This window comes from Buteo buteo, chromosome 13, assembly GCF_964188355.1.
Source record: "Buteo buteo chromosome 13, bButBut1.hap1.1, whole genome shotgun sequence".
Lineage (NCBI taxonomy): Eukaryota > Metazoa > Chordata > Aves > Accipitriformes > Accipitridae > Buteo > Buteo buteo.
The window spans coordinates 13154105-13180342 of NC_134183.1; the positions used below are offsets into that span (position 1 = coordinate 13154105).

At 43.7% G+C, this 26238-nt stretch overlaps 1 protein-coding gene and 1 long non-coding RNA gene across 2 annotated transcripts; one reads left to right on the top strand and one right to left on the bottom strand.

Moving 5' to 3' along the window:
- Window positions 1-4692: 4692 nt before the first annotated feature.
- LOC142038886 (myosin heavy chain, skeletal muscle, adult-like) lies at window positions 4693-24752 on the bottom strand. Its single transcript, XM_075044810.1, has 39 exons — window positions 24645-24752; window positions 22870-23110; window positions 22638-22781; window positions 22388-22544; window positions 22012-22039; window positions 21802-21913; window positions 21616-21708; window positions 20697-20760; window positions 20433-20531; window positions 20227-20330; window positions 20011-20149; window positions 18687-18805; window positions 18441-18590; window positions 17561-17731; window positions 16484-16793; window positions 16305-16390; window positions 15694-15781; window positions 15481-15598; window positions 15075-15198; window positions 14853-14989; window positions 14496-14751; window positions 13267-13509; window positions 12869-13045; window positions 12638-12783; window positions 12465-12555; window positions 11986-12375; window positions 11630-11756; window positions 11408-11526; window positions 10957-11153; window positions 10362-10545; window positions 10110-10275; window positions 9832-9956; window positions 9330-9638; window positions 6462-6665; window positions 5992-6117; window positions 5726-5896; window positions 5535-5639; window positions 5296-5391; window positions 4693-4988 (listed from the first exon to the last, which is right to left on the bottom strand). Exons 2-39 carry the CDS (start codon window positions 23071-23073, stop codon window positions 4833-4835), a joined length of 5835 nt encoding a protein of 1944 aa, XP_074900911.1. The 5' UTR covers window positions 23074-23110; window positions 24645-24752; the 3' UTR covers window positions 4693-4832.
- On the top strand, window positions 23026-24638 carry LOC142038903 (uncharacterized). The gene is made up of 3 exons (XR_012652725.1): window positions 23026-23149; window positions 23864-23918; window positions 24007-24638. It is a non-coding gene; the product is annotated as an uncharacterized LOC142038903 (long non-coding RNA).
- Window positions 24753-26238: the final 1486 nt, after the last annotated feature.

Genomic DNA, 26238 nt, shown 5'->3' on the forward strand with positions numbered 1-26238 from the left:
TGGCTGGCTTTTCTCTCTCCAAGTCTTGTCCCTCTATTCATAGTGCTTGGTATACTTGTGATCTTGTTTCAATTCACGGAAATCAAAGTGGTTACTTCTCGTGGTAGGGAATGTTGGAAGTTGCATTTTTGTAAAGGTGATGCCACCCTTTTTCAGTATGGATTCCAAGCAGCTTCCTGAAAAGCTACTGTGACAGAAAATCTGCATTTAAGGGGAAGGTACCATTTCACTGAGCAGTGGACAGGAAGGTAAAAACTATGACCTGGCATGTTAGGATAAGCAGTTCTTGAAAGTGCATCAGAGTTAGCTAATTATCCTTCTCCCACCATCACAGCAAACTTGAGAGGATGACATCTGAGCAGTGTTTTAAATAAGATGAGGGTGATACAGAGGATACTTTTTCCACCATACACTGGAGCTTCAGTTACACAGAAGATGAGTAGGGTGCAAAGACTGAGAAGTCAATGGGAAGAAGAGAATGTCTGGAAATGTCTGAGATGTTGGAAAGTGAAGCAGAAATGACAGAAATCAGTGTTCAAATATCAATATTAGAAACAGCAAACAATCACATTGTAGTAAGAGAAGAAAAAAAAGATTATGAGGTATGATTCATCTACAGTAGAAACTTAAAGATCTTTATATGGAAGTATATCAGCTTCATTTTCAAGTCTGACTCTTTTGAGGATATAAATGGAAGTTATATAGACATTGCCTATCTTTTGCCACAACCTTCTTTATGAAAAATCTCAAAAATCACAGAACTGTAGAACAATCCAGGTTGGATTAATAGATCATCTGTCTCAGCCTTTCATGGGAAAGGGAGCCTAGATGAGATTACCTAGCACCCTGTCCAGTAGCATCGTGGAAACCTCCAGTGATAGGGACTGCACCCATTTCCCTGGGGAGGTTGTTTCAGTAATTGATTGTTCTCACTGTAAGAATTTCATTCTTACATCAGGATGAAACCTCTGCCAGTACAACTTGCACCTGTTACCCCTTATCCTCTTAATGTGGCTCCTTGTGAGGAGAGAGCCTCCATCCTTTTTGTAGCTCCCTTTAAGTACTGGAAAACTGTGATGAGATTCTCCCCTGAGCCATCTCTTCTCCAGGGAGAAAAGATCTAACTTCTTCAGTCTTTCCTCATAGGGCAGGTTCTCCACTCCTTTGATCATCTTTGTGGTCTTCCTTTGGACCCTCTCCAGTCTGTCCACGTCTTTCTTGAATTGTGGAGATCAGAACTGGAGACAGTACCCCATGTGTGGCCTGACAAGTGCTGAGTAGCGTGAGATGGTCACATCTCTATCTCTGCTAGTAATACACTTATGGATGGAGCACAGAATCAGATTTTCCTTCATTACAATGTGAATTTCAATTCTTTGTTGGCTAACACAGGGCTTCCTGTCTACTGGCCTGGATATAGTGTCATTGCCCTGCAAGATATACTTATGCCAATGCTGCAAGCAGGTTGGAATTGTGAGGAGGAGCATGACCACACTGCTCTATACATCATAGTTGTTTGCTTGAAGGTCACATTCACACTAACTGTATCACAAAGAGTTACCCACTTATAAAATAGCATCTCATGCAGGGCTCAGTGTACACTTACTCTCTCTGCCCTCCCAGGAGCATCCCACACTCTACCTGCCCTCCCCACCCCCACCAGTACCTCTGCTTTCCCAAGGTGCACTATGACCCAACTGCTTGAAGAGGGCTGATGTTGTAACTAGCAAATGATCTCACAGATGATCAAAAGCAGAAGAGTTGAAATCCAAGGTCAGGTACCAACAGCTAGATGATGTTTGTCTGATTGTTCGCTTCCTTCCTTCCTTCCTTCCTTCCCTCATTTCTTCCTGCCTTCCTTCCTTCCTCTCCCTGTCTCACTTTTTTTGCTCTTTCTCCACTTATTTATCTCAATCTCTCTCCCCAACCCCCTTTCTCTCCCTCTCCCTCTCCCTCTCCCTCCTTCCCTCCTCTCTTGCTTTTTCTCTTTCACTCTCTGTCCTTCTCCTTTCCTGTCATTGGCGAGGAATGCACTTTTTGGTCAGGGCAATGTTTCTAGGTCCTGAGTGTATGTCTTGGAAGTGCTTGGAGAACAGCAATGATGAACATTATTATGACAAGTTATTGACAAGAAGTGTCTGATATCAATAATGTTTTTCCCAAGATCAGTTACCTTTGCATCAGCACTTACCAGGTCACAAGCAGTCTGACTCCAGAGATAGTGTGTCCAAGCAAAATGACTCCTGTCCTCCAGCTAAGGCAGCAAATCACAAAGTGAGTGGAAATTAGTTTTCCTTACTCCTCCCATTAATATTCCCTTCTGATTCCAAGAAGCCTTCAGTCATGCTTTCCGGGATGGCCAGTGGCAAGGCCACGTCAGCCCCGTGCAATGTGTGGGACTTCTCCCCATTTCCGACACGTGCAGTTTGAATTAGGTAATCGGACCAAGACGTTGTCATTTAAGGAACTTGCAGCATTACCTTTCATCAGTTGAGCACTTAGGAACAAATTTTCAAGCCACAATTTCTTACAGGTGAGAGATGAGCCCTGACATTTTCAAGTGCTTTCAAATGCATTGTGATTCTTCCACAGTCAGGCCAGGTTGTTCGTTTTGGATGGTCATTGTAATATTGTCCAAGGGGAACAGGGAATTTGGGCATCAAAATAAGGTCCCCAAAGTTGTTGTGGCATTTGCTAGTCAGTCAGCAGGTTTAAAAAAGCTACCCATGGAGCTAGAAATACTTCACCACACTTTTACTGAGCCACAGCTGCAATACACTGACTTCGGAATTAAGCTTTTTCATTTGGTATCATGTGTTTGTTCGTTCATTTAAAGAAATATGTGCCTTAGTACAAACAAAGTCCTTTTGCTTCCTTACAACATGTGGAAACAAAGGTTTTGTCCGGGAAGAAAGAATCCCACCTATTTCTTGGGAGCATGCTGTGGGAATGGAGAGAGGAGAGGGGTGGTTTCCCTTCTTTGGTGCCCAGATATCGCTGGCATTGATGCAGCTTTCACAGCTTCACAGATAGAGATGCTGTCTCTCAAGAGCATCACTTACAGTGACACAGGAGTCAACACAGGGTGTCATCTTTTCCTTAAATATATTTAGCTGCTGCCTAGCAAACTACTTCCATATTTAGTTATAACGTGGGTGGATTTCTTGGGTGTAAACCTCAGTGTGCTTCGGAGAAGGAGGACCTCCTAACCCTGAATGCTGTTGCTGCAAACACACGGACTGCTGTGGTCGGTGCAAAAGGCTTCCTTCCTGCCGTCTCCTCCACGCTTCCCCTCCAACAACTCCAGCACCCTTCCCCAGCAACTTCACAGCTCCTTGAAGCTCCCTAGCAATGCAGAGCTGGCCAGGAACCCTGAGGGAGCCATAAGTGTCCCTGTAGTGAAAGAGAGCCAAGTCTCTTTTACCATTCCTGACACCTCCTTGTAGAATCTGCTCTTAGCAGCTACGCCATGCACCAGGGTCCAGTGCTGCCAGAATGGCTGTTCCATATTTTAAGTACTGCTTCTTGCCTTGCAGGAAACAGGCTGTCATTTGTCTAAGACTTCAGGCCAGCACGCGTTGTGTAGGTGACTTGTTTCTTTCTGTCCATCCAGGATGCAGTTAGTAGCTACATTCCAACTCATCCATGGCCGGAAGAGTCATACAGGTAGGACACAGTCTGGCATGATCATCTATGGTCTTTTCCTCCATAAAGTGCTAGATTTTGTGATTTCTTTAAAGCTGTAGTGTTCCCACAATTATTCCCACTGGAAGCTTTGTCTTACGTGATCAAAACTTTTTCCTTTAGCTTTTTGTATTCACACATAACTCCACATTATTCCTTGGCACAACAGCTTATTATAGTCTTATATTAATATTTCGTTACCGGAAAACACTATACCGTAGGGCAGCAGTTCCTAGCTTGTTCTGGTGGCTCTACACGTTACATTGGCTGGGGCTTATCCCATAGCGAGTCTTCTTGTTCACGGTTACTCTGCCAACCCGTTCATCAATGTCCATTTCATTTACAACAGCAGCATCCTGTCTTAATATTGGCTATTCTGTCTAACAGAGAAAGTAAGGAACTGCAATGTCTTCTTATCCAAATACATTATTTGTTTTGCTTTAGCACTGATGGTTATTAACGTCTTCCATAAAAAAAGCTCTGCCTGATGTTTAATTTTGCTCAATAAAACCCCACTCTCTAGAGTTTGTGGCCTTCACCTGCCTTGTTCAAAGGAGGCAGCACCTCAGTCCTTGCGTAAGTTCCTCCATGAGGACTCAGAGACACCCAGATGCCTTTGGGGCTCCAGTTTTATTTTGTTTTTTTAATGGGGCAACTTGCCTCTAAATCCAGCTTGCCAAAGTGAGAATGGGACCAGCAAAGAGACCCTCTGTGTACAGCACCCATTTAGAAAGAGGACTTCCCAAGGCAGAAACATTTTTGCTGTGCCAGGACAGTCAAGGTACACGTCCTGCCTTTGCCCTGATCCTCTCCTCTTGCCAGTTTGGGAATTAAATTAGTGCTACTCCCTACCCAGTAATGTAATAGGACACAGTGGAGAAATACTGGTGATGGGCTAAATAAAGCTCTACTGCTATCCAGGGGTTAAAGTGAAACAAAATGTTTCATTTGAACATGCCCCAAACTTATGTAACTGCACAAATGAATTGGAACAACCAAAACCACTGCTTCTGCTGTGTATGCAAAGGAATCTACGTTCTTTATTCTCTAGACATTAACTTGGTTACAAAGACTCATTGAAGAAGAAAGCGACTGAGAGGTTCACATTCTGTGCAGCCCTCAGGTCACTTTGCTGCCTCATGACATCCTCACTCTTCCTCCCCTATCTTCTTGCTGTGAAACTCCCGACTCTTCACTCGGAGCTTGTTGACCTGCGACTCTGCAATGTCAGCCCGCTCCTCGGCTTCCTCCAGCTCGTGCTGGATCTTTCGGAACTTGGAGAGGTTGACATTGGACAGCTCCTCCTGTGTGGGGAGAGGGAGTCGGTGGTGAGGATTCAGGAACTTCTCAGTCAGTGGATGTGGCCCCTGGGTTTGTTTAGTCTGACGTCCTGTATAAAACAGGCTGCAGAATTTCCCTCAGTTCATCACTGACTGCTGCAGGGTGCCCAGAACTCAGCAAGGCCTCGTGACACCATAGAAAATGGTGTGGCCAAGACTGTTGTGTCTTGGGAGATTCTTTCATGCCCCTTTCCTGCTATTCATACTCATCTCAATGAGCGTGCTGCCCCAATGGAAGGTGGCTCTTGCCCATTCTTCGAGCAATACTTACAGCCTCCTCAGCTTGTCTCTTGTAGGATTTCACCTTCATTTGCAGCTTGTCCACCAGATCCTGCAGCCTGAGAATATTCTTACGGTCTTCCTCAGACTAGAGTGGTTGGCAAGCAGGAAAGAGAATGAATTGTTGGTTCTGCATCATGTGAGGTTAACAGTTCCCCTTGGGGATGGGGTGCACAAAATCTGACTTGCTGTGAGAAAACTCTGTCAGCCCAAGGCGGCCTCCTGCCTTACCTGGTAGGTCAGCTCCTTCACCCTCCTCTCGTACTTGCGCACACCCTTCACGGCTTCAGCGCTGCGCTTCTGCTCAGCATCAACCTCCCCTTCCAGCTCCCGCACCTGCAATGAGAAGCCCATCTTTGGAGCTTCCCTGGTATCTCTCCAAGGGACATGCTCACTCATGCACAAACCAAAGCCCTACGCACTCTGGCCTCCAGCTTCTGGATTTGCTTCTTGCCTCCCTTCAGGGCCAACTGCTCGGCTTCATCCAGACGAAGCTGCAGGTCCTTCACCGTCTGGTCCAGGTTCTTCTTCATCCTCTCCAGGTGGGCGCTGGTGTCCTGCTCCTTCTTCAGCTCTTCTGCCATCATGGCCGCCTGATGAGAGCAAGGGATCAAAGCCATTTTCAGGCTGGAGACATTCTGGGTGAGACTATATCCATCATTAGCAGTGAAGGGAGCCCCCAGCTCACATCTGTGATGGCCTTCTTGGCCTTCTCTTCAGCATTGCGGGCCTCCTGGATCGTGTCCTCCATTTCACCCTGAATTTGGGCAATGTCTGTTTCCAGCTTCTTCTTGGTGTTGATCAAGCTGGTGTTCTGTTGAACAACAAAAAATACTGTCCAGTTAGTTGCAAAACAGAACACTTACCTTAGGAATTTACTGTTTAAATTTAAACTTATCATCTCTATGTCTAATATTAGCATCCTCCTTCAAATGGTGCATCCTGTCAGGTCATACACAGCTAGAGAGCGTAGAGTTCTTAAAATCTTAAGAAGCACTTCTGACTCCTGTTAACGCAATCCTACTCATTTACCTATAATCCAATTCTTTGTACAAGCCTTTCTATTACAAGAGAGGATTTAAGAACTTACAAGGATGAAAAAACCTGGAAAGGGAAAAATAAAACAGCTCTTGAGATTTTGAATGTCATGAATCTAACCTGAGTGTGGAGGAGCTGAACTCTCTCGCTTGCATCCATCAGTTCCTGCTCAGCCACTTTCCTCGACCGCTCCGTCTGCTCCAGGGCTGCCCGTAGCTCCTCAATTTCAGCCTGCAACAGGTTTGCTCTGCGCTCCACCATGGCCACCTGCTCCTTCAGGTCCTCCTGTGTCCTGAGAGCATCGTCCAAGTGTATCTGGGTATCCTTTAAGAGAGAAAAGAGAAATTAGAAGGCAGCACAGCACTGTTGCACAATGGCAATTACCACCAGTCTAATAATCATTATGTCAGTATAATACATATATATTTATAGATATGATATGTATTTATATGCAGAATTATTATGTCAGTATATGCACAGTATCTAAGAATGCGAGCAGAGGAGTTCGATACGTGGTATTGCACACTGTCCCAGGCTGAGTGACAGCCCTGCCTAAATTTAAGGCAGCGCCAGGGGAAGGTAAGCCTGAATTAAAACTCCAGCTGACTGACAAAAGTAGCTTACCAGGTGAAGGAAATTGGACCTTTGTCCCTGCTTGGGGCAGTAGAAAGAACCTTCCCCCATCCTCTGAAGTGCCACTACATAACAGACACGATACTCTGGGCTTGAAAAATGAAGAGCACATGAGTAACTGACAGGACCCGGGAAAACTCAACCATGTCAAGTTGATCCAACTTGAGAGAAAACCCACTCACATTAGAACCAGTGCCACCAGAAAAGCACATAAGGTATTAGCAATGGGAGATTCCTTACTGAGAGGCACCAAAACACCCATTTACCATCCAGACAATTTCTCTAGAGAAGTTTGCTGCCTACAAACAGCTTGCATTCATGGTGTCAGAGAGGCTGCCAGGCCTGGTGAACCCTTCAGATTATCATCCGCTCCTAGTATTCCAGGTAGGCTTTAATGATATTGCAACAAGGCAACGTATAACCATCAAAAGAGACTCTATGTCCCTCGGAGCAATGTTAAAAGGATCTGGAGCACAGGTGGTGTTCTCCTCTATCCTCCCAGTCAGGGGGAGGGGTTCAGGAAGGAGGAGACAAATTGAACAGGTGAACGCCTGGCTGTCTAGCTGGTGCCAAACTCAAGGTTTTGTCTTCTATGATTATGGATCTGCCTTTGAGAAGCTCGGTCTGTTGGGAGCAGATGGGATTCACCTGACCAAGTGGGGCAAGAGGGTCTTCACCAACAAGCTGGCCAGGGCTTTAAACTAGACTTAACAGGGGAAGAGAATGGAGTTTTGAGCAACAGAGAAGAGCCAGGGGCTGCTGATATGTTAGGAAGCCACAGGAAAACATCTGTGAAATGCTCCAAAAGAACTGGAGTTTGTTCCCCTAAAAAGGTGATATGGTTGATAGCCCATCTGAAGTGTCTCTATACCAATGCATGTAGCATGGGTAATGAACAGGAGGAGCTGGAAACCACTGTGCATCTAATCGCTGACCCTGAAACTTGGTGGGATGAATCACACGACTGCAGTGCTGCAATCAATGGCCATAAACTGTCCAGAAGGCACAGGCAAGGAAGGAGAGGCGGGCAGGTTGCCCTCTATGTAAAAAATGGATTGATTGCACAGAGCTGTCTTTGAAAAACAGTGATGAGCCAGGTTGAGAGCTTATGAGTGAACATTAGAGGCCAAGCCAACAAAGGAGACCTCGTGGCGGGTGTTTACTGCAGGCCACCTGACCGAGGGGAGCCTGTTGACGAAGTGGTATTACTTCAACTATGGGAATCACCATGCTCGCAGGCTCTGATCCTGCTGGGGGACATCAATCACCCTGACATCTGCTGGAAAAGCAGCACAGCAAGCTGTAAGCAGTCCAGGAGACTCCTGGAGTGGATCAAGGATAGCATCTTCATCCAGAGGATAGACAGCCCAACCAGAGGAGAAGCGTTACTGTACCTGTTGCTTACCAACACAAACGAACTAATTAGAGATGTCAAAACTGATGGCAGCCTGGGCTGCAGTGATCGTGCCCTGGTGGTATTCCCAATTGTGAGGGATATGGGCCAGATGAAGGGTAAGGTCGAGACCCTGAATTTTAGGAGAGCGGACTTCCAGTTGTTTGAGGAATTACTGGGTGAGACCCTCTGGGAAAGTGCCCTCAGGGATAAAGGAGCACAAAAGAGTTGGCAGCCCTTTAAGAACATTTTCCTTAGAGTGCAAGAGCTCTCGATTCCCATGTGTAAGCAATCAGGCAAGGAAGGCAGGAGAACAGCATGGCTGAGTAAGGACCTCCTGGTCAAACTGAAGTGTAAGAAGGAAATGCCTAGGCAGTGGAACCAAAGACATGTATCCTGAGAGTATAGGGATGCTGCCCGGATGTGTAGGGGTAGGATCAGGAAAGCTAAGGCACAGTTGGAGCTGTATTCCTGTTGTATTAAGCTTTGGTGTGGCCTCACCTTGAGTATTGTGTGCAGTTCTGGGTCTCACAATTTAGAAAGGATGTTAAGGGTCTTGAGTGCATCCAGAGGAGGCCAAGAAAGTTGGTGAAAGGGCTGGAAGGCATGTCCTCTGAGGAGCGGCTAAGGACACAGGGTTTGTCTAGTTTGGAGAGAAGAACGCTGAGGGGCGACCTCATTGCCCTCTACAGTTTCTTGAGGAGGGGAAGAGAAGGGGGAGTTGCTGATCTCTTGTCCCTGGAACCCAGTGAGAGGATGCTGTGGATGCCCCATCGTTGGCAGTGTTGAAGGTCAGGTTGGATGGGGCTTTGAGCAGCCTGATCTACGAAGAGATGTCCTTGCCCCTGGGAGAGGGGCTGGACTGGATGATCTTTGAAGGTCCCCTTCAACCCAAACCATTCTATGATTCAACGATATTAGACAAGCTAGACACCTATGTGCACATCCTTAGCTTAACATACCTTGAGCACTGCCTGTGTATTTCTCAGGTTCTTTTGTGCCTCTGCAGCCACGCGGTTGGCATGGCTCAGCTGGATCTCCATTTCATTCAGGTCTCCCTCCATCTTCTTCTTCAGTCGCAGGGCTTCATTCCTGCTCCTGATCTCAGCGTCCAGGGTGCTCTGCATGGACTCCACAATTCTGAGGTGGTTTCTCTTCATCTGGTCGATCTCCTCATCTTTCTCTGCTATCTTCCTGTCAATCTCAGACTTCACCTGGTTGAGTTCAAGCTGGAGGCGCAGGATCTTCCCCTCTTCATGTTCTAGGGAGGCCTGGAAAAGTGGACACAAACGTCTATAAAGTAGATAAAACTACTGCTTGCTTTCTAGGTAGTTACAGAATATTTCAGGAAATCTCAGCTGGCTGCACTCCCCAGCCAGAACAGAGCAGGACCAAACATTTCTTAGCCACATTTCCCCATTGCTAATATTTTTAGTGCAGATACCAGTGATTATGGGCATGTACCTCAGCTTCCTCCAGGGAGGCCTGGAGTTCAGATTTCTCCTGCTCAATCTGCTTCTTGACTTTCTCCAGCTCATGAATCGCCTTTCCTCCCTCAGCAATCTGCTCTGTGAGGTCGGAAATCTCCTCTGCAAGGAAGGGTGAAAAGTGGCACGGTGACGCACAGAGCAGAATGGGGAAAGGCCCTGGTGCACCAAGGTAACTGGCCCAGACCCGTTTAGTGTGGCAGATAGACAAGCTTATGAGAAAGTCCAGCCAGGAGCAGAGGGCCAGGGACTTACGCTGCAAGTTCTTGTTCTCACGCTTCAGCGTTTCCAGGTGGTCCAAGGACTCCTCATAGGCATTCTTCATCTTAAACAGCTCTGTGCTGAGAGACCGAGACTCCTTCTGGGAGGCTTCCAGCTCGGCCTGCGTTTCCTCATACTTCTGCTTCCATTCTGCCAGGATCTGAAGAGAAACAGGACCTCAGTGTGGATGTGGCAATCGGGAGGGGATGCCCTGCCCTGGAACCCCAGGCCTGGAGCCCAAAAGACCTTGTCAAAGTTCTTCTGCTTCTTATCCAGAGCTGCGCAGGCAGCATTTGCTCGCTCCACGTCAATCATCAGGTCCTCCACTTCATTCTGCAGCCTCTGCTTTGTCTTTTCCAGGGAGGCACATTTGGCATTCACAGCTTCGACGTGTTCCTCTGCATCTTGCAGGCGCTGTGCCAGCTTCTTCCTGGGAGGAGATAAGCACAGCTCATGGTTTGAGAGCAAAGGGGAGGTGTGGTGTGTGGCTGATGGCCCTCTCACAACAGGACGTTTTACCCATTCATTGAGTATGTATCCTACGCACAGACAGTGAAGACCCTCTCCCAGCCAGTCACTGTTTTCCCAGTTCTGATTCCCAGCCTTGAACAACCACTGTGCCTTCTGTCTCTACTGTCCACAGGTGAAAACATTCTCTCGGTCAGGGGAATATTCTCCTCTACATTTTCTAAACCACACCCTTTGGTGGATGTACTTGACATCAGCCCTTACCCTGCCACAAAGCACAGCTTTAACTTTTTATGACAATATTGCTGTTGTGTCTTCAAATTTCCCTTGTTAGTCTACCCCTTTTTTTGTCTTCCCCACTTTCCCCACATACTTGGCCTCCTCCAGCTCCTCCGTGCGCTGAATAGCGTCCGTCTCGTATTTGGTTCTCCACTGGGCCACTTCGCTGTTGGCCTTGGACAGGGCACGCTGCAGCTCCCCCTTGGCTTCCTGCTCCTCCTCATATTGTTCCCGGAGCAAGTCACAGTCGTGGCGAGCAGACTGCAAGGCGTGGGCCAGGGCGTTCTTGGCCTAGGTAGAGAGCGAGATTGGGACAAGGAATGGTAATATCCTGGGAAATCTCTTGCAATGAATTAATTTAACACAGGGAACATGACTGCTGGGAGGTTGTAGGTGCTTTCAGTGAAGGACAGATGTAAGTCGGGAGGACAAAGTCCACTAATCACACTCCCTGCAGAAATGAGTTTTCTCCCAGTGTGCCTGTTGTCACTGGGCAGTTAAAGTTAAGACTGTTTTCAGTGGCCAGCTGTAGAAAAAGTCATCACCTTTATCTCTTCCTCTAGGTGCCTCTTGAGTTCCTCAATCTGTTGGGTGAAAGCCTGCTTGCCTCTTGACAGCTGAGAAATCAGAGCGTCTTTCTCCTCCACCTGGCGTGAATATTCACCTAAGAAGCACACAGAAAGGAAATATTTTTGTTGTCATTCATGACCCAAACAAGCTGGTTTAGGACGCTCTCCCCTTCTATAGCACAGAGGAGGCTCTGTCACCTGATTCTGTCTGCAGACGAGCTCTTTGAGCATTGAGGTCATTGATCATGCGCTGATGCTCTTCTTCCTTTGTCTTAATCTCACTCAGCTGGTCTTCCAGTGTGCGGCACATTTTCTCCAGATTAGCCTGTGAAAATCACAGAGGATGAAAGATCAGTGTCCGGATGCCTCCTTATTCTGAGCACCACGATTCTCACCAGAAAAATGTCAACAGACATGGAAGCTATATACTGCTCATTGGTGTTAGAAGGTCAGAAATACAGTTCCATACAGAGACAGAGAGGTATATTGTAACATGACCATATTTTTAAAAGATATGTTTATTTTCAAGTTGTTTTCAGTATGTTTTTCCATACCTTGGCTTTGGAGACAGACTCCATGTTACTGGCCAAGTCGTCAATCTCCATCTTCAGCTCACTCTTCTCCTTCTCCAGCTTCTGCTTCACTCGCTGCAGGTTGTCAATCTGCTCCCCAAGCTCAGCTGTGCTGTCCGCGTGCTTCTTCCGCAGGGCGGCAGCTGTGGCTTCGTGCTGCAGCGTGGCCTCTTCGAGGTCACGGCGCATCTTCTGAAATTCTGCCTCACGCTTCTTGATCATATCGATCTGAGCTGCGGTAGCCCCTCCTGCTTCTTCCAGGCGCTCGCTGATCTCCTCTAGCTCCCTCGAGAGGTCAGCCCGATGCTTCTCGGCTTTTGCCCGAGAGGCACGTTCAGCCTCAATTTCCTCCTCCAGTTCCTCAATACGAGCCTGGGGAACATTAGGGGACCCTTCACACCCATGCCCTCCTCCTACCTGATGTCTTTCTGAAAAGCGGAAGGGAACCAATAGAGACTTGCCTGCAGCTCCTTGATCTTCTTCTGTAATTGCATGCCCAGGGCTTGCTCATCCTCAATTTTGCTCTGGATCTGGCTGATTTCAAAGTCTTTCCTTTGGGCAAAGCAATCCATGTCAGAGCTCAAAGCAAAAAGTACACCAGCACAGTGCTCAGGTGCGCCACAGCCCCACTTACTTCTTCAGCTTCTCATCCAGCTGCTGCTTATCGTTTTCCAAATCCATTATGCTGTCATGGGCCAGCTTCAGGTCTCCTTCGAGTTTCCTCTTAGCTCTCTCAAGGTCCATGCGCAGTTTCTTCTCTTGCTCCAGGGACCCTTCCAGCTAAAACAAACAAGACCATCAGCGCTCCGTCAGCCAGGTTTAACTCCGTACCTGTCCTGTTCTTGAGGTATGCCTGTGTGCTTACATCGTCCACTTGCTGCTCCAGCTTGGTCTTAGCTTTGGTCAGCGTATTGACTTTGTCCTCTTCTGCCTGCAGGTCATCCAGTGTCTGCTGATGGGCCTCTTGGAGGGCTTTCTTCTCTTTTGTCAGCTTGGCAATGGTCTCGTCCAGGGCTGCCATCTCCTCTGTAAGGTTTTTCACCTACAAATATGAGCAAGAGTCAAAATTTGGTAGAAAACAGGTTCACTGGCATGGTGACATTTTCACTTTGCATTGTTTTGCCAAGTCTTTCATTTATCCTTTGGATGCTCAGACAAGGCCCATCTCAGAATTGTCCAAAGCCAAGGTGTCTTACGGTAGCAGGCTCTAACTCTGAGAGTCAGTGATGTCTTGGCCCTTTATGTGACTCCCCATGTGTGTACCTTGTTTTCGGTGGCATGTTTTTCCTTCTCAACCTTGGCTAGTGTTAATTCAAGGTCATCAATGTCTTTCTTCAGCTCTGAACATTCATCCTCCAGTTTTCTCTTCTTGGCTGTCAGCTCAGCATTAATTTCTTCTTCGTCCTCAGCCCTCTCAGTCACCTCCTTTACTTTGGCTTCCAGCTGGATTTTGGTTTTGATGAGCTGGTCACACCTTTCCTCAGCATCAGCTAGAGCATCAGCTTCCTGGTGGGAAAATACAGGAAAGCTTATTTAGTGCTAAGGAACAGGTGTGCATCAGTAAGACCTTTCTGGAGATTACTTTTTGGGGAAAAGGTTACTGCACAATTACATTAAAAATTACAAATTTAGAATATGTTTTTAATCAGGTTTATTTTTTTATGACCTTTTTTGTCATCAGATACTGTGTCTAGCTCCGCTACGTTTTACCTTGCTTATTTCAGGTATGTCGGTGGGTTACTTGGATTTAATCGATGTTTTCCTTTTCTCCTTTGGAAAGTGATTGTATTTTATAACGTGCCATATTCAAATTTATGTGGAAGTATTGAGAAAGGTAAATAATTCTACCGCTGAGGAAATATTTGAAGCTCCCATTCCTGATTTATACCCAGCCAATACAGTCAGTGGAGGCTAGAACAAGATTCATCTTTCCCTGAAATGGACACTTCAACTCCAGGGTATTGCCTAAATGTTGCCTGAGTTTCTGAGAGGCCAAATGGCATTGTAGACAAGCGTACAAGGCTGGCACTTGTATTGTAGGACATAATGGGCATCTGCATCTTCTGGGAGCAGTAGCTACAGGAGCTCAGGTGAGATATGCCATAAGAAATGGCGCTAGACTCTTCATTTTGACCACTGAACTAAGGCAGAGTAGCTGGTCAATTGAATCACTGTCCCTACTCCACTAAATACACTACAGTGACTATAACAGGCTTTATGTCATGAACTCACACGGAGACATGTACATGTAGGCATTAAGACTAAAAAGTCATTCTTTAGCTTGATCTCCACTTTGTAATACTGAGACTGAGTGGGGAAAGAATGTGGCCTGAATTTTACCTCTAGTTACATGGTATTCAGCTTAAAATATTTTGTAAGGCAGTTTAGTGTGCAGTGTGAGAGTTCTGTAGTATGGGAGAAGAGTTAGATCTTATTTACTCATTTCCCCTATAAAAACCAACCAACCAAACAAGTAGAATAATGTTACTCACAGCCTGCACTTGGAGCTGCAGATCGTTTTTCTCCTGCACCAGTTTCACCATTTTCTCCTCCAGCTCCTTCCTCTTTGCCTCAGACTTTGCAAGCTCTTCCTTGGTTTTCTCAAACTCTTCCTTCATGTTGGCCATCTCCTTCTCAGATTCTGCACTCTTCAGCAAGGGCTTGATCTTGAAGAACAGCTTCATCCAGGGCCAATGCTTGACGTTCATGAATGCACGAATATTGTACTGGATGCAAAAGATGGACTCCCTGAAGCATAATTACAATGTACATTGAATTTTTTCAGTATGACAAGTGCCAGCACTTTCCCCCAAGTACAGTGACTTTGACTGAGGATGAGGAATGTCTACCTCCTCTCCACCATTCTCCGGTACTCCACTCTCATCAGGAAGCCCCTGCACATGGCTTGTGTGCGGGTGATGAGCTGTGCCAGCTTCTCATCCCTCATCTCCTCCAGGAGTCCCAGCAGCCCAGCTTTGAAGAACACCTTGCGAAAGGGAATGTTGCAGCCCATCACTGTCACGTAGCGCAAAGCACAGACATGCAGTGAGTGAGTCAAGGAGGGTTTGTACCTTGGTGTGGCCAAATTTGTACTGGGTGTGGTCCACATCGATTGACCCAAGAAGCTTCTCAGAAGCCTTCTTGCTATCAATGAACTGTCCCTCTGGGATAGCACTGGCATTAAGCACCTTGTATCTGTGGAGTGAGAGGAACTATGAATGAAGGCAATCTCAGGTCATAAGTCAACACTGTTTATTGAGACTAACCACAGTCTTTGTAGCAGAATGAGGCTGAGGAAGTTGGAATTTCATCCCTTGTTTAGAGACACCGTTACAATGAAGTCCTAATCTGATAACAAAATTAAGGAAACTTTTACTATCTTCAGGTGATCAGTCATAGATGAAGAGAGGGCACTGATCTCCAGCCATTTCAGTCAGTGAGGACACCTGACTTATCTCTTCATTTCATAGCTCTTACCTCTGTTTGAAGTCAGCATAGAGGACTCTGCTGGGGAAACCTTTCCTGCAAATTCTGATGCCTTCCAGCACGCCGTTACACCGCAGCTGGTGAAGTACCAGTTCATGCTCCATGGCACCTAGCAATTCAGAGCATAAATGAATACCGCAGTCTCCAGTGCAGACCAGGCATGGCTGTATCAGAGGAAGTTCTCTTTCTGCTTGAGAATCTTACCAGGTGTTTTTGTTTCATTTGGGATGATGCAACGAACAAAATGGGGGTGAGTGCTCCGTAGATTGGTCATCAGCTTGTTTAGGTTCTCCTGTGGGATTATGTGTAGCAGCTTAGTTAAAAAAAATTTACTTCTGTATATTGTGTATGTAGATGTCAAGGAACTAATAGAATGAATCTTAGGAGGAATAAGCTTTCAAATTCAAAATTAAATTTAAAGAAATTTTCTATATACTTAAGTATTCTCATTAAAAGGAATTTTAAAATTCTGCACCTTAGTCTGGAGGAAGTAAAAGACTACTTTATAAAAATTTTAACAACAGCATGTATAGGATTTATATTTATATTACATCCCAGGTTCTGAAAAATGTTTTTCAGAAAGAATCTTAATGAACTTTTAAAGGAAATTCAGGGGGTCAGCTGAAGACTGCTTGAAACAAATCCCAAATTTGAACAGATAATTACTAGGATAAGATAGTGAATAACTTCTGCTCACTTCATACTTATTATTCTTTCATCATAAAACCAAGGTCATGAGAAATTCAGGAGTTTAGATAGCTCAGATTTGACACTATGTTCATGTCACTTGACAGATAATGACATTCACACTTTACCCGGAAAAGAGCTGAGACTGTCTGGAAAGAAGAACCCTTCTTCTTGCCACCCTTCTTTCCACCACCAGCGCCACCACCACTAGCCTCTTCAAAAACAAAAAGAGTTTTTTAATATTATCTTTTTTGTTGCATCTTTACATATCATAAATGGTGGGAGAAATGAGTTTTAGAAAACTAACCTGTTTCCGCTCCACCATAGGAGGCAAAGAGTAAAGCCAATGTCTTCACAGATGACTTCTGGTACAACCCAATGACAGTTTCATTCAGGGGGTCCTTGTTCTTCTCAAGCCAGCCACTGATGTTGTAGTCCACCGTGCCAGCATAGTGCACCAGGGAGAAGTGGGCCTCAGCCTTGCCTTTGGCAGGCTTGGGCTTCTGGAAGTTGCTGGACTTGCCCAGATGCTGGTCATAGAGCTTGTTCTTGAAAGAGGTGTCAGTTGCCTTGGGGAACATGCACTCCTCTTCCAGGATGGAGAAGATGCCCATGGGCTGGAATACAGTACAATAAAGAAGAGAAAATGCCTGTAGAATAATATGATCACGGCTTGGACTTAAAGGGAATACAGTAAAAGACAGGAAGCTGAGAAACAAACTAATACCCTTGCCATGATGAAAATTTCTTTCTAAAGAGTGAGTTTAAAAGATTCACCTGTTTGACTCACACTATGACACAGTGATTCAGGAATATTTTTTATACCAAAAAACATGTTAAAAAATCAGGAGGAGAAAGATGATATTTAAAAATATCTTTTACAAATGCGTCCATTGTATATTTACTTCAGGTTTTATACTTTTAATCAACTCCCTAAATTATACATAACTACAAGAAATCTCTTTCAGATTCTTGCGCTGAGAGGTCAGGCACTGACTGTATTGGCCTGTATTTACTTTGCTATGAATCATCTAGAAGAAAATGTATTGTCCAGATAACTTTATTCCAGAACTTTAAGAGAATTTATTTTACTTTGAGAGCTGCTCTGTGTTTTTTGAGAAAAATATCCTTTAATCAAGCAAGCAGAGATACCTTCCACCTATGGAAGGTGTATGAGGAATGACTTCCATAGTTATCTGTGGACTTTGTAATATCTCTAATGCATAATAAGCAATAGTACAGATCAAGAGATATTTCAACAACTGAAACTGAATGCATTAAACTAACTATGAAAAAGACCTTTTTTTATAAATAGCATTTAACCATTTTCAGTTTAAAATAATGAGTTCCTGAAAATACAAGACAGTTTGAATTAAAAATTTACCTTCTCAATGAGCTCAATGCAGGCAGCCAAGTCCATTCCAAAGTCAATGAAAGTCCATTCAATTCCTTCTTTCTTGTACTCCTCCTGCTCCAGCACGAACATGTGGTGGTTGAAGAACTGTTGCAGTTTCTCATTGGTGAAGTTGATGCATAGCTGCTCCAGGCTGTTGAACTTCCCAGTGGAAAAAAATAACCAAACAACAACCACCCATCGTCAACACGCACAGTTCTTGATCATTCTCAACCCTTTATAAATCTCCCCAGTTAAAACACAACTGTATTATCAGGACTGCACCATAGTAAAACCTATATGCACCTCCCCAAAGAAATACCCACATAATGAAAATGGAATTTTTTCCAGAGCAGGTATTCCTAGTGAATCTTCTAAAATTCATAAAGTACTTTGGCATTTCTTTGTTCAGCAAAAAAGATGTATGCACTGGTCTCCAATTTTAAACACTTGATAGCTCTGATTAAACACTTATCTATTAATTCCTTGGTCCTTTAAACAATTTACACATCTTTAACCTATTATATGTTTGTCAATGGGTCTGCAAATCCTAATTCTGCTCTAGAAACTCTTACATAAAATTATTGTAGCTATGTTGGGTTTTTTTAATCATTAACATTAAGCTCAAACTGCTAAATATTACAACATATAAAATTCTATTTGCTACTTCTATACAAACAACATAGTTATGTTCTTGTACTGATGAAACTTCTGAGGATTTTGCTCTATGCTACAAAAGAAAATGAAGTCTTTTTTTCCCAGAAAATTGCAAATGACTGGCATGCTAAACTTTCAGAAGAATACTACTTGGAAGTCCTTTGATACAGTGATCTCCCCTTGCAAGAGCAGCCCTCAGACCTGGAATCCTTACATCAAAGATCTCAAAGCCAGCAATGTCCAGGACACCAATGAAGTACTGTCTGGGCTGCTTCGTATCCAGCTGTTGGTTGATGCGAACAACCATCCACAGGAACATCTTCTCATAGACAGCCTTTGCCAGAGCACCCACTGAATTGTTCACCTGAAATAAAGAAGAATGCAGCAGAAGAAAAACAATATTTGGAGCAAACAGTAAGTGATACAAGCCGGAGGTTCCCAGTCACCAGCTGGTTTTTACCTGCTGCACAGTTTGACCCTTGGTCACATATTCATTCCCAACCTTGACTCGGGGGTAGCAGAGGGCTTTGAGCAGGTCAGCTGAGTTCAGACCCATCAAGTAGGCGGCCTTGTCAGCAACTAAGTAGAAGGACAAGGAGATAGAAGAATTAAGACTAACAAGACATGCAGCATTTTGAGTGATGAACCCTTTCCAGAACAACTGCAATATTGAATGTCCTTGTGATCAAATTCTGCTTACTGGGTCGCGGAGGAAGCACGACAGTTATTAAAACAAAGATCACCTTTGTTTTGAAAGCTTTTCAGAGCAGTACTCCTAAATGTCTCTCTAAAAATCTTCACAGAGGCATTTAGAAACAATGTATTGATCAAAAATTCATCCTGAAAGCCAAAGTTCATCACTTCAATCCAGAGCTAACTGGTATCTATAAGTGAGGCAACAAAACACCAAAGTGTTAGCAGGTTGGCCACCTGAGTGTAATCCAAAACATACACTTAGGCACTTGGACTACCTGTATTTTTTTGGCAGTAGCTATAACCCTAAAGGGGAATGCATTCCAAAATTAGAGGTAACAGTTAAGAAGTGCCCCTTTCTGGAGACATATTGTTATAGTCATTGCAGAAAGGCAGGCATAATCATTTATTCAGGATCAAAACCTAAAAATTCAGTCCTGAAGCTGGCCATCTGAGAGCATTCTTTGGAAGAAGCAGACAGGGCTTAGTATTTTAAACCATGTATGCATTACATAACATTTAAGTGATTAAGTAGTCAGCTGTGAAGTAGAAATCTAAGTCAGTTCTTCCCTAGCATAGTGTAACTATGCTTCACTTAGACTGATGTTCAAATAATAGTATTATGTAATCACAGTTGTGGGTTTGAATCTCCAAAGGAGAAGAAAGAAATTGAAGGAAAGCTCCCTTTTACCTGGGAAAAAGTTTTAAATAACATGTGATTTATGAAGGAGAAGTTCTAATACCGAATTTAATGCCTCCATTTTCTTTAAAAAGCAACCACAAATATATTTTCTGAAAAATATTTCTCTTCTTAGTGGGTATTTAATATAAGCACACTGATCAGGCTGTGCTATCTAGAACTGTGGTAGCCCAGAAGAGAATTATGGACACATATGCAATTTATACTTCAAATAAAGATTAGGTAATAATTGAAAAAAAGGTATTTATTGGATGGCAGTTTCATACCTATATACTAGCTCACCTAAACACTTTTTTACACATTTCCACTGTTCTCTTTCTCCATCTTCCAAAGACTGAATTATTATTGCTAATTCTATTTCTGACAGCTCAGCCACAGATTTTGCTAATACCTTCTGTTCCATCTGGCTCTGCCTGTTCCTCTCGTTGTTTTTGCTTGAACTTCAGGTTGCCATAGTGCATGACAGCTCCTGTCAGCTTGTAAATGGCTGTTTTTTCATCAGCAGTGAAGCCCAGGATGTCAATGGCACTCTGCAATAAGAACAATAAAATAACAGCTTTGTCTGGGAGAGATGACAATAGGGACAACATTTTTAATTGTTACTTACATCTGTAGCCATCAGCTCCTCCTGGTCATTAATGCTGGCAACAGTGATCTCACCTTGACTCACAAAGTGGTAGTCATATGGGTTGGTGGTAATGAGAAGCATGTCTGGAAGTAAGAATAGGGGACATGTAGGCTTAGTTTAGTCAAGCAACTGATAACATGAGTTGATGTTCAGTAATATCCATCCAAGTTAGTCATTCTTCCTACCAATTAGCTCTGGCTTCTTGTTGGACATGATCTGATAAAATATGTGGTAGCTTCTTTCTGCTTTGAGCTGGAAAGTGACTCTGGACTTCTCCAGCAGATCTAGAGGAAAAACTTAATTAAAAACAAGAAGAAACAGCAAAAAAGAAAGTAGGGAGAAGATGGGAAGAAAACCAGGGAAGGCAGGATAGATGGTTGGGTGAAAAGGTATTGTATGGATACATGGGTGAATGGATGGATTGTGAACAGTTCAGGAAAGTGTCTTACACGTTTCAATATCAGCAGAAGCTAGTTTTCCTGTGGCACCGAAGTGAATTCTAATGAATTTGCCCTTTGAAGAAATAAAAGTGTCTTAAGAATTACACCATAAGAATATATCTGAAATGAAGTTTTGCCATTTACTCCACTGGGCACAAGACTTCTACTTAGACACATTTTCTTAAGAATCAGCTATATCTCTACCATTGACATAAAGGAGTGTTTTACATTTTTGACCATGGAAATAAACAGTGGCACAGCTGTATATTTTATGGATGCTGAATGTACAAATGGGAAGGAATGGGTGGATTTTGTTAGCCTAACTCTTCTAACTATATTCTGCATACAGAGAGGAGCCACCTTAATGATATGGAAATAGCCATTTAACTATTTCAGCTGCTTAAATCTGTCTTGTTATCAAAAAAAACATTTCACTTTTGATTAATTAAATTTGACATAAAGCAAACATATTATTCAAGTAGAAACTCTCTCCCCCCTGTTTCCTTCTCTCTTTCATTATTTCTCTCTCCTTCTTTCATTTTTCTTTCTTTCTCTCTCTCTCTTTCCCATCTTTCCTAACCTCCCTCTCTTTCTTCCTGGCATTCTGTCTGTCTGTCTGTCTTTTACCAAACAAACAGAAATATAGGTAAAAATGACCAAAAATATCATTTAACACTGCAATACATTATAGGAGAAACAGCATGTGATCTGTTATATTCATTTGCATCTCAGTGCAAAGCAGAACTCATTTTTTTCATAGAATCACTATTTTTGAAATCTGGAGAATTACCTTTAGGATAAGTAATAAAATCATGATAAGAAAATTCAGTCTTACTCTTGAAAAAACGATGGCTGAATAACAGAAAAGAATGATTGCCAGACACTGCTGCTTACTATTTTTCAGGAATCATTTGGTTAAGCAACTTACAAAGCGTGAGGAGTTGTCATTCCTCACGGTCTTGGCATTTCCAAAGGCCTCCAGCAGTGGGTTGGCGCTGATGATTTGATCCTCAAGCGTTCCCTGCAGGACAATAATTGTTGCTCGTTATCCTTTCCAAAAATCATGTCAGGAATAGAGAAAAGCATTGATTCCAGCCACTGTCTATTAATTTGCCTGCATTTTGCCTGACTGCTCCTCTTTCTTCTTATCGCCGCTTGCTGCAATTGTTGCAAAGTACTGGATGACACGCTTTGTGTTCACAGTCTTCCCTGCACCAGATTCTCCGCTGTCAAACCAAAGACAGAAGCAGAGAGCATGTGGTCAGGCTGGAGGTCCCCTGGCACGGGGCAGCCCAGCGGGGACCCGAGCAGGGAGTGTACATACGTGATCAGGATCGACTGGTTCTCACGATCTGTGAAGGAGGCAGAAATACAGTAGTTAAAACCCAATGAACAACACAGAAAGAATGAAACATAGTCAGGTAAGTTTAATGTTTTCAACTCCATGGTGTCAGCTTGACTTAAAAAAACCAACCAACCAAACGAACAAAGTAAAAGACCTCCAGAACACCTCACTGAGTGCAAGGGTGTCTTTAATTTAAAAAAGTAGAAACAATGGTGTGAAGAGAGTAAAACACAAAATAGTATGTATGCATCAGAACCATGAAAGCTTTGGAACAGTCTCCTCATAGCACTGAGACAGAGTATCCCTTCAGAGAATTTCATGGTACAATCCCTCTGACACAGATATAGCCACTCACCAGTCAGCATGAACTGATAGGCATTGTCAGAGATGGAGAAGATGTGTGGAGGGGCCTCCTGGCGCTTCTTGCCTCGGTAGGCCAACACCACCTCCGGGTTGTACACCGGCAGCCACTTGTAGGGGTTGACAGTGACGCAGAAGAGACCCGAGTAGGTCTGTGAGGAAGGGAGACAGCACGTTGGCTTCCACTTAGCCTGGCAGAGCAGTTCCTCCTAGCTCCCCAGAGGAAGACTGCTGCTGCTACTTACGTAGATCATCCAGGCTGCATAACGCTCTTTGAGGTTGTACAGCACAGCGGGTTCATGGAGGTGGGTCATCATGGCCATGTCCTCGATTTTATCGTACTTGGGAGGGTTCATGGAGAAGATTTGATCTTCCTTCACGGTCAGGGTCTGCCAGAGCAAAGAAAGGTGCATGAACGTCAGCTCAGAGCCCAGAGTGGGAATTAAATGTTGTTTGTAAATCTTGCATTTTACCCACCTCTCCACCTTCAGTCTTGACGGTGACCTTCCCTGATTCTTTGCTCTGGATTGTTCCTTTCACAAAGGATTCTTTAGGATGCACCACAAAGACAGATGTCTTGGCATCGAAAGGCTTGTTCTGGGCCTCAATTCTCTCCTTTTCTGACTTTCGGAGGTAAGGAGCCGCCTCTCCAAAGATGGCCATCTCAGAGTCTGAAGACATGGCTGCACTTTACAGAGGGGCTCGTCAGCAGAGAACACTGCGGAAGAGCAGATATGTTGCTCAAATATGTCAAAAAGTAAGCATTTGTTAGTAGAAGAAAAGATGGGAAAAGAAATAGACTATATTAATATTATTCATAACTTTTTTGAAAGTAATTATATATTTTTGCATTGGTGTGATTCAACATTTATGGAAAATGTGAAAACTATATTTTGGGAGATCGTTTGGCTTAGGGTCCACTGCACTGAAATCACATTTGAAATAATCCATAGTCACTTAGTAGTCAAGTATTTAGGCGCTGTACTGTGGAGTTAAGAAACTCAAAATTCCTTTCAGCTGCTTAGGCACTCTTTTAAAATTCACTTGAAATTATTATAATGCAGTTTATTCCCAAGTGATACTAATTCAGAAAGCTCATACACCACTGTCTTGAATGACACAGAGAAGTCGAGCATCTTAATGTGTCAGTTTCAGTCTCTAAAACATTTGCATCATTGTATTAAGGATATCATTATTTGCTAATGTTAGTGAGTTCTTGAATCCAGGCATAAATGGCTACAATGTCTGTCAAAAGAAGAGTAATGCTGTTCCAAAACACACTGACATAGCTCCATTTCTATTATTTTCTTTTGCTGTTTAAAAATTAGTATAATTTTAGAGGAAAACAAAGTTAAATACAAAGATTCAAAGCTCAACTCAGGAATTTAAAAAATAAGGAATTTTAAAGCCAGTATTAATTTCTCCAAAAAATTACTTTTTTGTTTTGGTTTGGTTTGGTTTTTTTCCCTAGAAAACAACAGCAAGCAGCTGAGGAAAACATTTATTTATTTCTATCCTATATAGAGGTAGGTACCTAGTATTTATACAACCTTTAATATTGTGTGGTATTTGTACTAAGAGAGTAACATGATAATTCTTTATTTGTCCCTGCAGGAACAGGTGGTGGCTTACAGAGGAGGAGGGCTGCAGCTTCCATTTTTTTGTGAGGTAGAGAACAGGCAGAGCAGTAAGGGGAACAAATGACAGCTTTGCGTTTTACAGAGATGACAAGCAGAGCTTTGTTGCTCGTATTACAGTTCTTCCTACTCTTACTTCTTTAGTGTTTTTGTGACATATTTTGGACAAAATAACACATTAATTCACATGGTCTGAGACAAAATATTGAATTTTACACTTTTTCCTGCCGTGCTCATCTTGGTCCAGCTCTACTGCTGCAACAGCAAAGATGGGAAGCCAGCACAGCTCGCTCCCTGTTAGGTTAGTTAAGCAGAAGTGAAGAACTTCCACATGGGGATTTTCTGGTCTGCCATCAGTGGTGAAGTCTTCAAACACAGCCACTTAAAGATTGGACCAGATGATCTTTTGAGGTGCCTTCCAACCTGGGCTGTTCTATGATTCTACAATTCACTTGAAAACCTTACCAGCCTTGGACACTACCGTCCACCTTCCACTGTGACCACACTGGGTTTGAATATATAGTGTGAAACAGTGGCCATTCATTCAGCCATACAAAAATCCCACCCAAAAGGATCTTTCTCTGCCCTCTAAGAATTAATAAATCAGGTTCTTACCTCTCGTGACACCAGATGGGTGGCTTGCAGGCTGGCAGCTGGTCAGTACTGTAAAACAGAAATGGCAACTCCCTACTTGATGTTGCACAGAAATCCAGAGTGAAAATGTGCAGGTGCCTTGAAAGCAGATTTAAAACCTGAGCTGAGAATTGAGTCCCCTCCTGGAAATGAGCAGGAGGCAGCAGGAATGCTGTGGCACATAAGGGCACCATCCTCTTCCTGCAAGCCTGCAGACCCCATACACTTACCTTGAAGCTTTCCGTGGAGACAGGGCAGACTTGTCGCAGGGACATTTTATACGATCTAGTCTGCAAGATGCTACAGATGCCTGCTCTTTCTTCGGTCAAAAAATTTTTGGCAAACCTTCTTTGGCAAAGCATTGTCTGGCAAACTGAACTAAGGGCATAATTGTCATTTGACATGACTAGATATAATTAGAAAATTTTGATGTCTTACTGACTATATGAATACATCTCCTATAAATAATTTGACAAGGGTGTTAAGGAGGGAATCTAGACTAGTTAAGGCACTTAGAGAACTTGGATGCAGGACTTATGGATTCTATTGCTGGCTTTCCCACCGACTCACTGTATGACCCAGGGTGGATTGCTTGGTATGTCTGTGCTGCAGTTATCCCAGCTGTACAATGGGGATGACAACTTTTATCTTCCCCATGTGATGGTGTGAAGCTTATAAGAAATGCCTAAGAGCAATACATTAAGCAGGCCACTAAGACGGAAATAAGTATTACTAAAAGTGTTTTGCAGTTATGTTGGTATAATTCTGAAAATAAAAGAGTAATCTGGGTCCTTCAGTGTGATAGCACTGAAGCCTGAGTGTCACAGACATGGCAAGAAGACTGGCCAAGAGGCAAAGATTTGTTCACAGCAATAGGAGGCTGGTGTCTAGCTGAACTACTGGGTTGGAGTCTCAGAGAGAGATGTGAGGTCAATTCTGATGTATGAAGAGCATACATACACTTGTGCACATGTACCCATCCCTACACTTGAAATAGTAAAAAAGTGGGAGATTCCCTAAGGAGTGTTGTTATAAGCCTGTGCATGAATTCGTGCTAAGGGAGATGTTGTACGGCATGCTGTGATTTCTGCTATGTGTGTCAGTGCATCTGAACAACAGATGCTCCTTTCTTTTCCTGATGATGATTTAATTCATCAGAAAGTACTCATATTGGCAATTCAGGAAAGGATCTCAGTTCTTTCTTATGTCTTTTTTCCAAGTCTGACCTGTCAATCTGTACCATAAATAAAGCAAATTGCTGCGGTAAAGATTTGGGCCTGTAGAAATCTATGTCATTCGAATGTTCATACCTCTTTTCAACAAGGAGTGGTTACAGGTCATTATAACGTCTATCTATCAACCAAGGTTTTTTCCATTCCTGCAGAAATTTCTGCTCCTGTAGAATTCCAGAGCCTTCCCACTATCCCACAGCTCAGCTCACACATCCAGAAGACAACCTAGATAAAGAGACTTGCAGTCCTCAGTTTATACATCAACACACAGCACTTCTTTCCAATTCCTCTAACATAAACAAACCAGTCTCAGCTAAAGCCTGTCTCCCATATGCATGCTCCCA

What these genes read in the sequence shown, in the direction of transcription:
- LOC142038886 (XM_075044810.1), bottom strand. Translation starts at nt 23,073, where the DNA reads ATGTCTTCAGACTCTGAGATGGCCATCTTTGGAGAGGCGGCTCCTTAC. An exon ending in AGCAGTCAGGCAAAATGCAG is followed by an intron (nt 21,709 to 21,801) that starts GCAAATTAATAG and finishes ATTGTCCTGCAG; the next exon opens with GGAACGCTTGAGGATCAAAT. An exon ending in AACATGCCACCGAAAACAAG is followed by an intron (nt 13,046 to 13,266) that starts GTACACACATGG and finishes TCATATTTGTAG; the next exon opens with GTGAAAAACCTTACAGAGGA.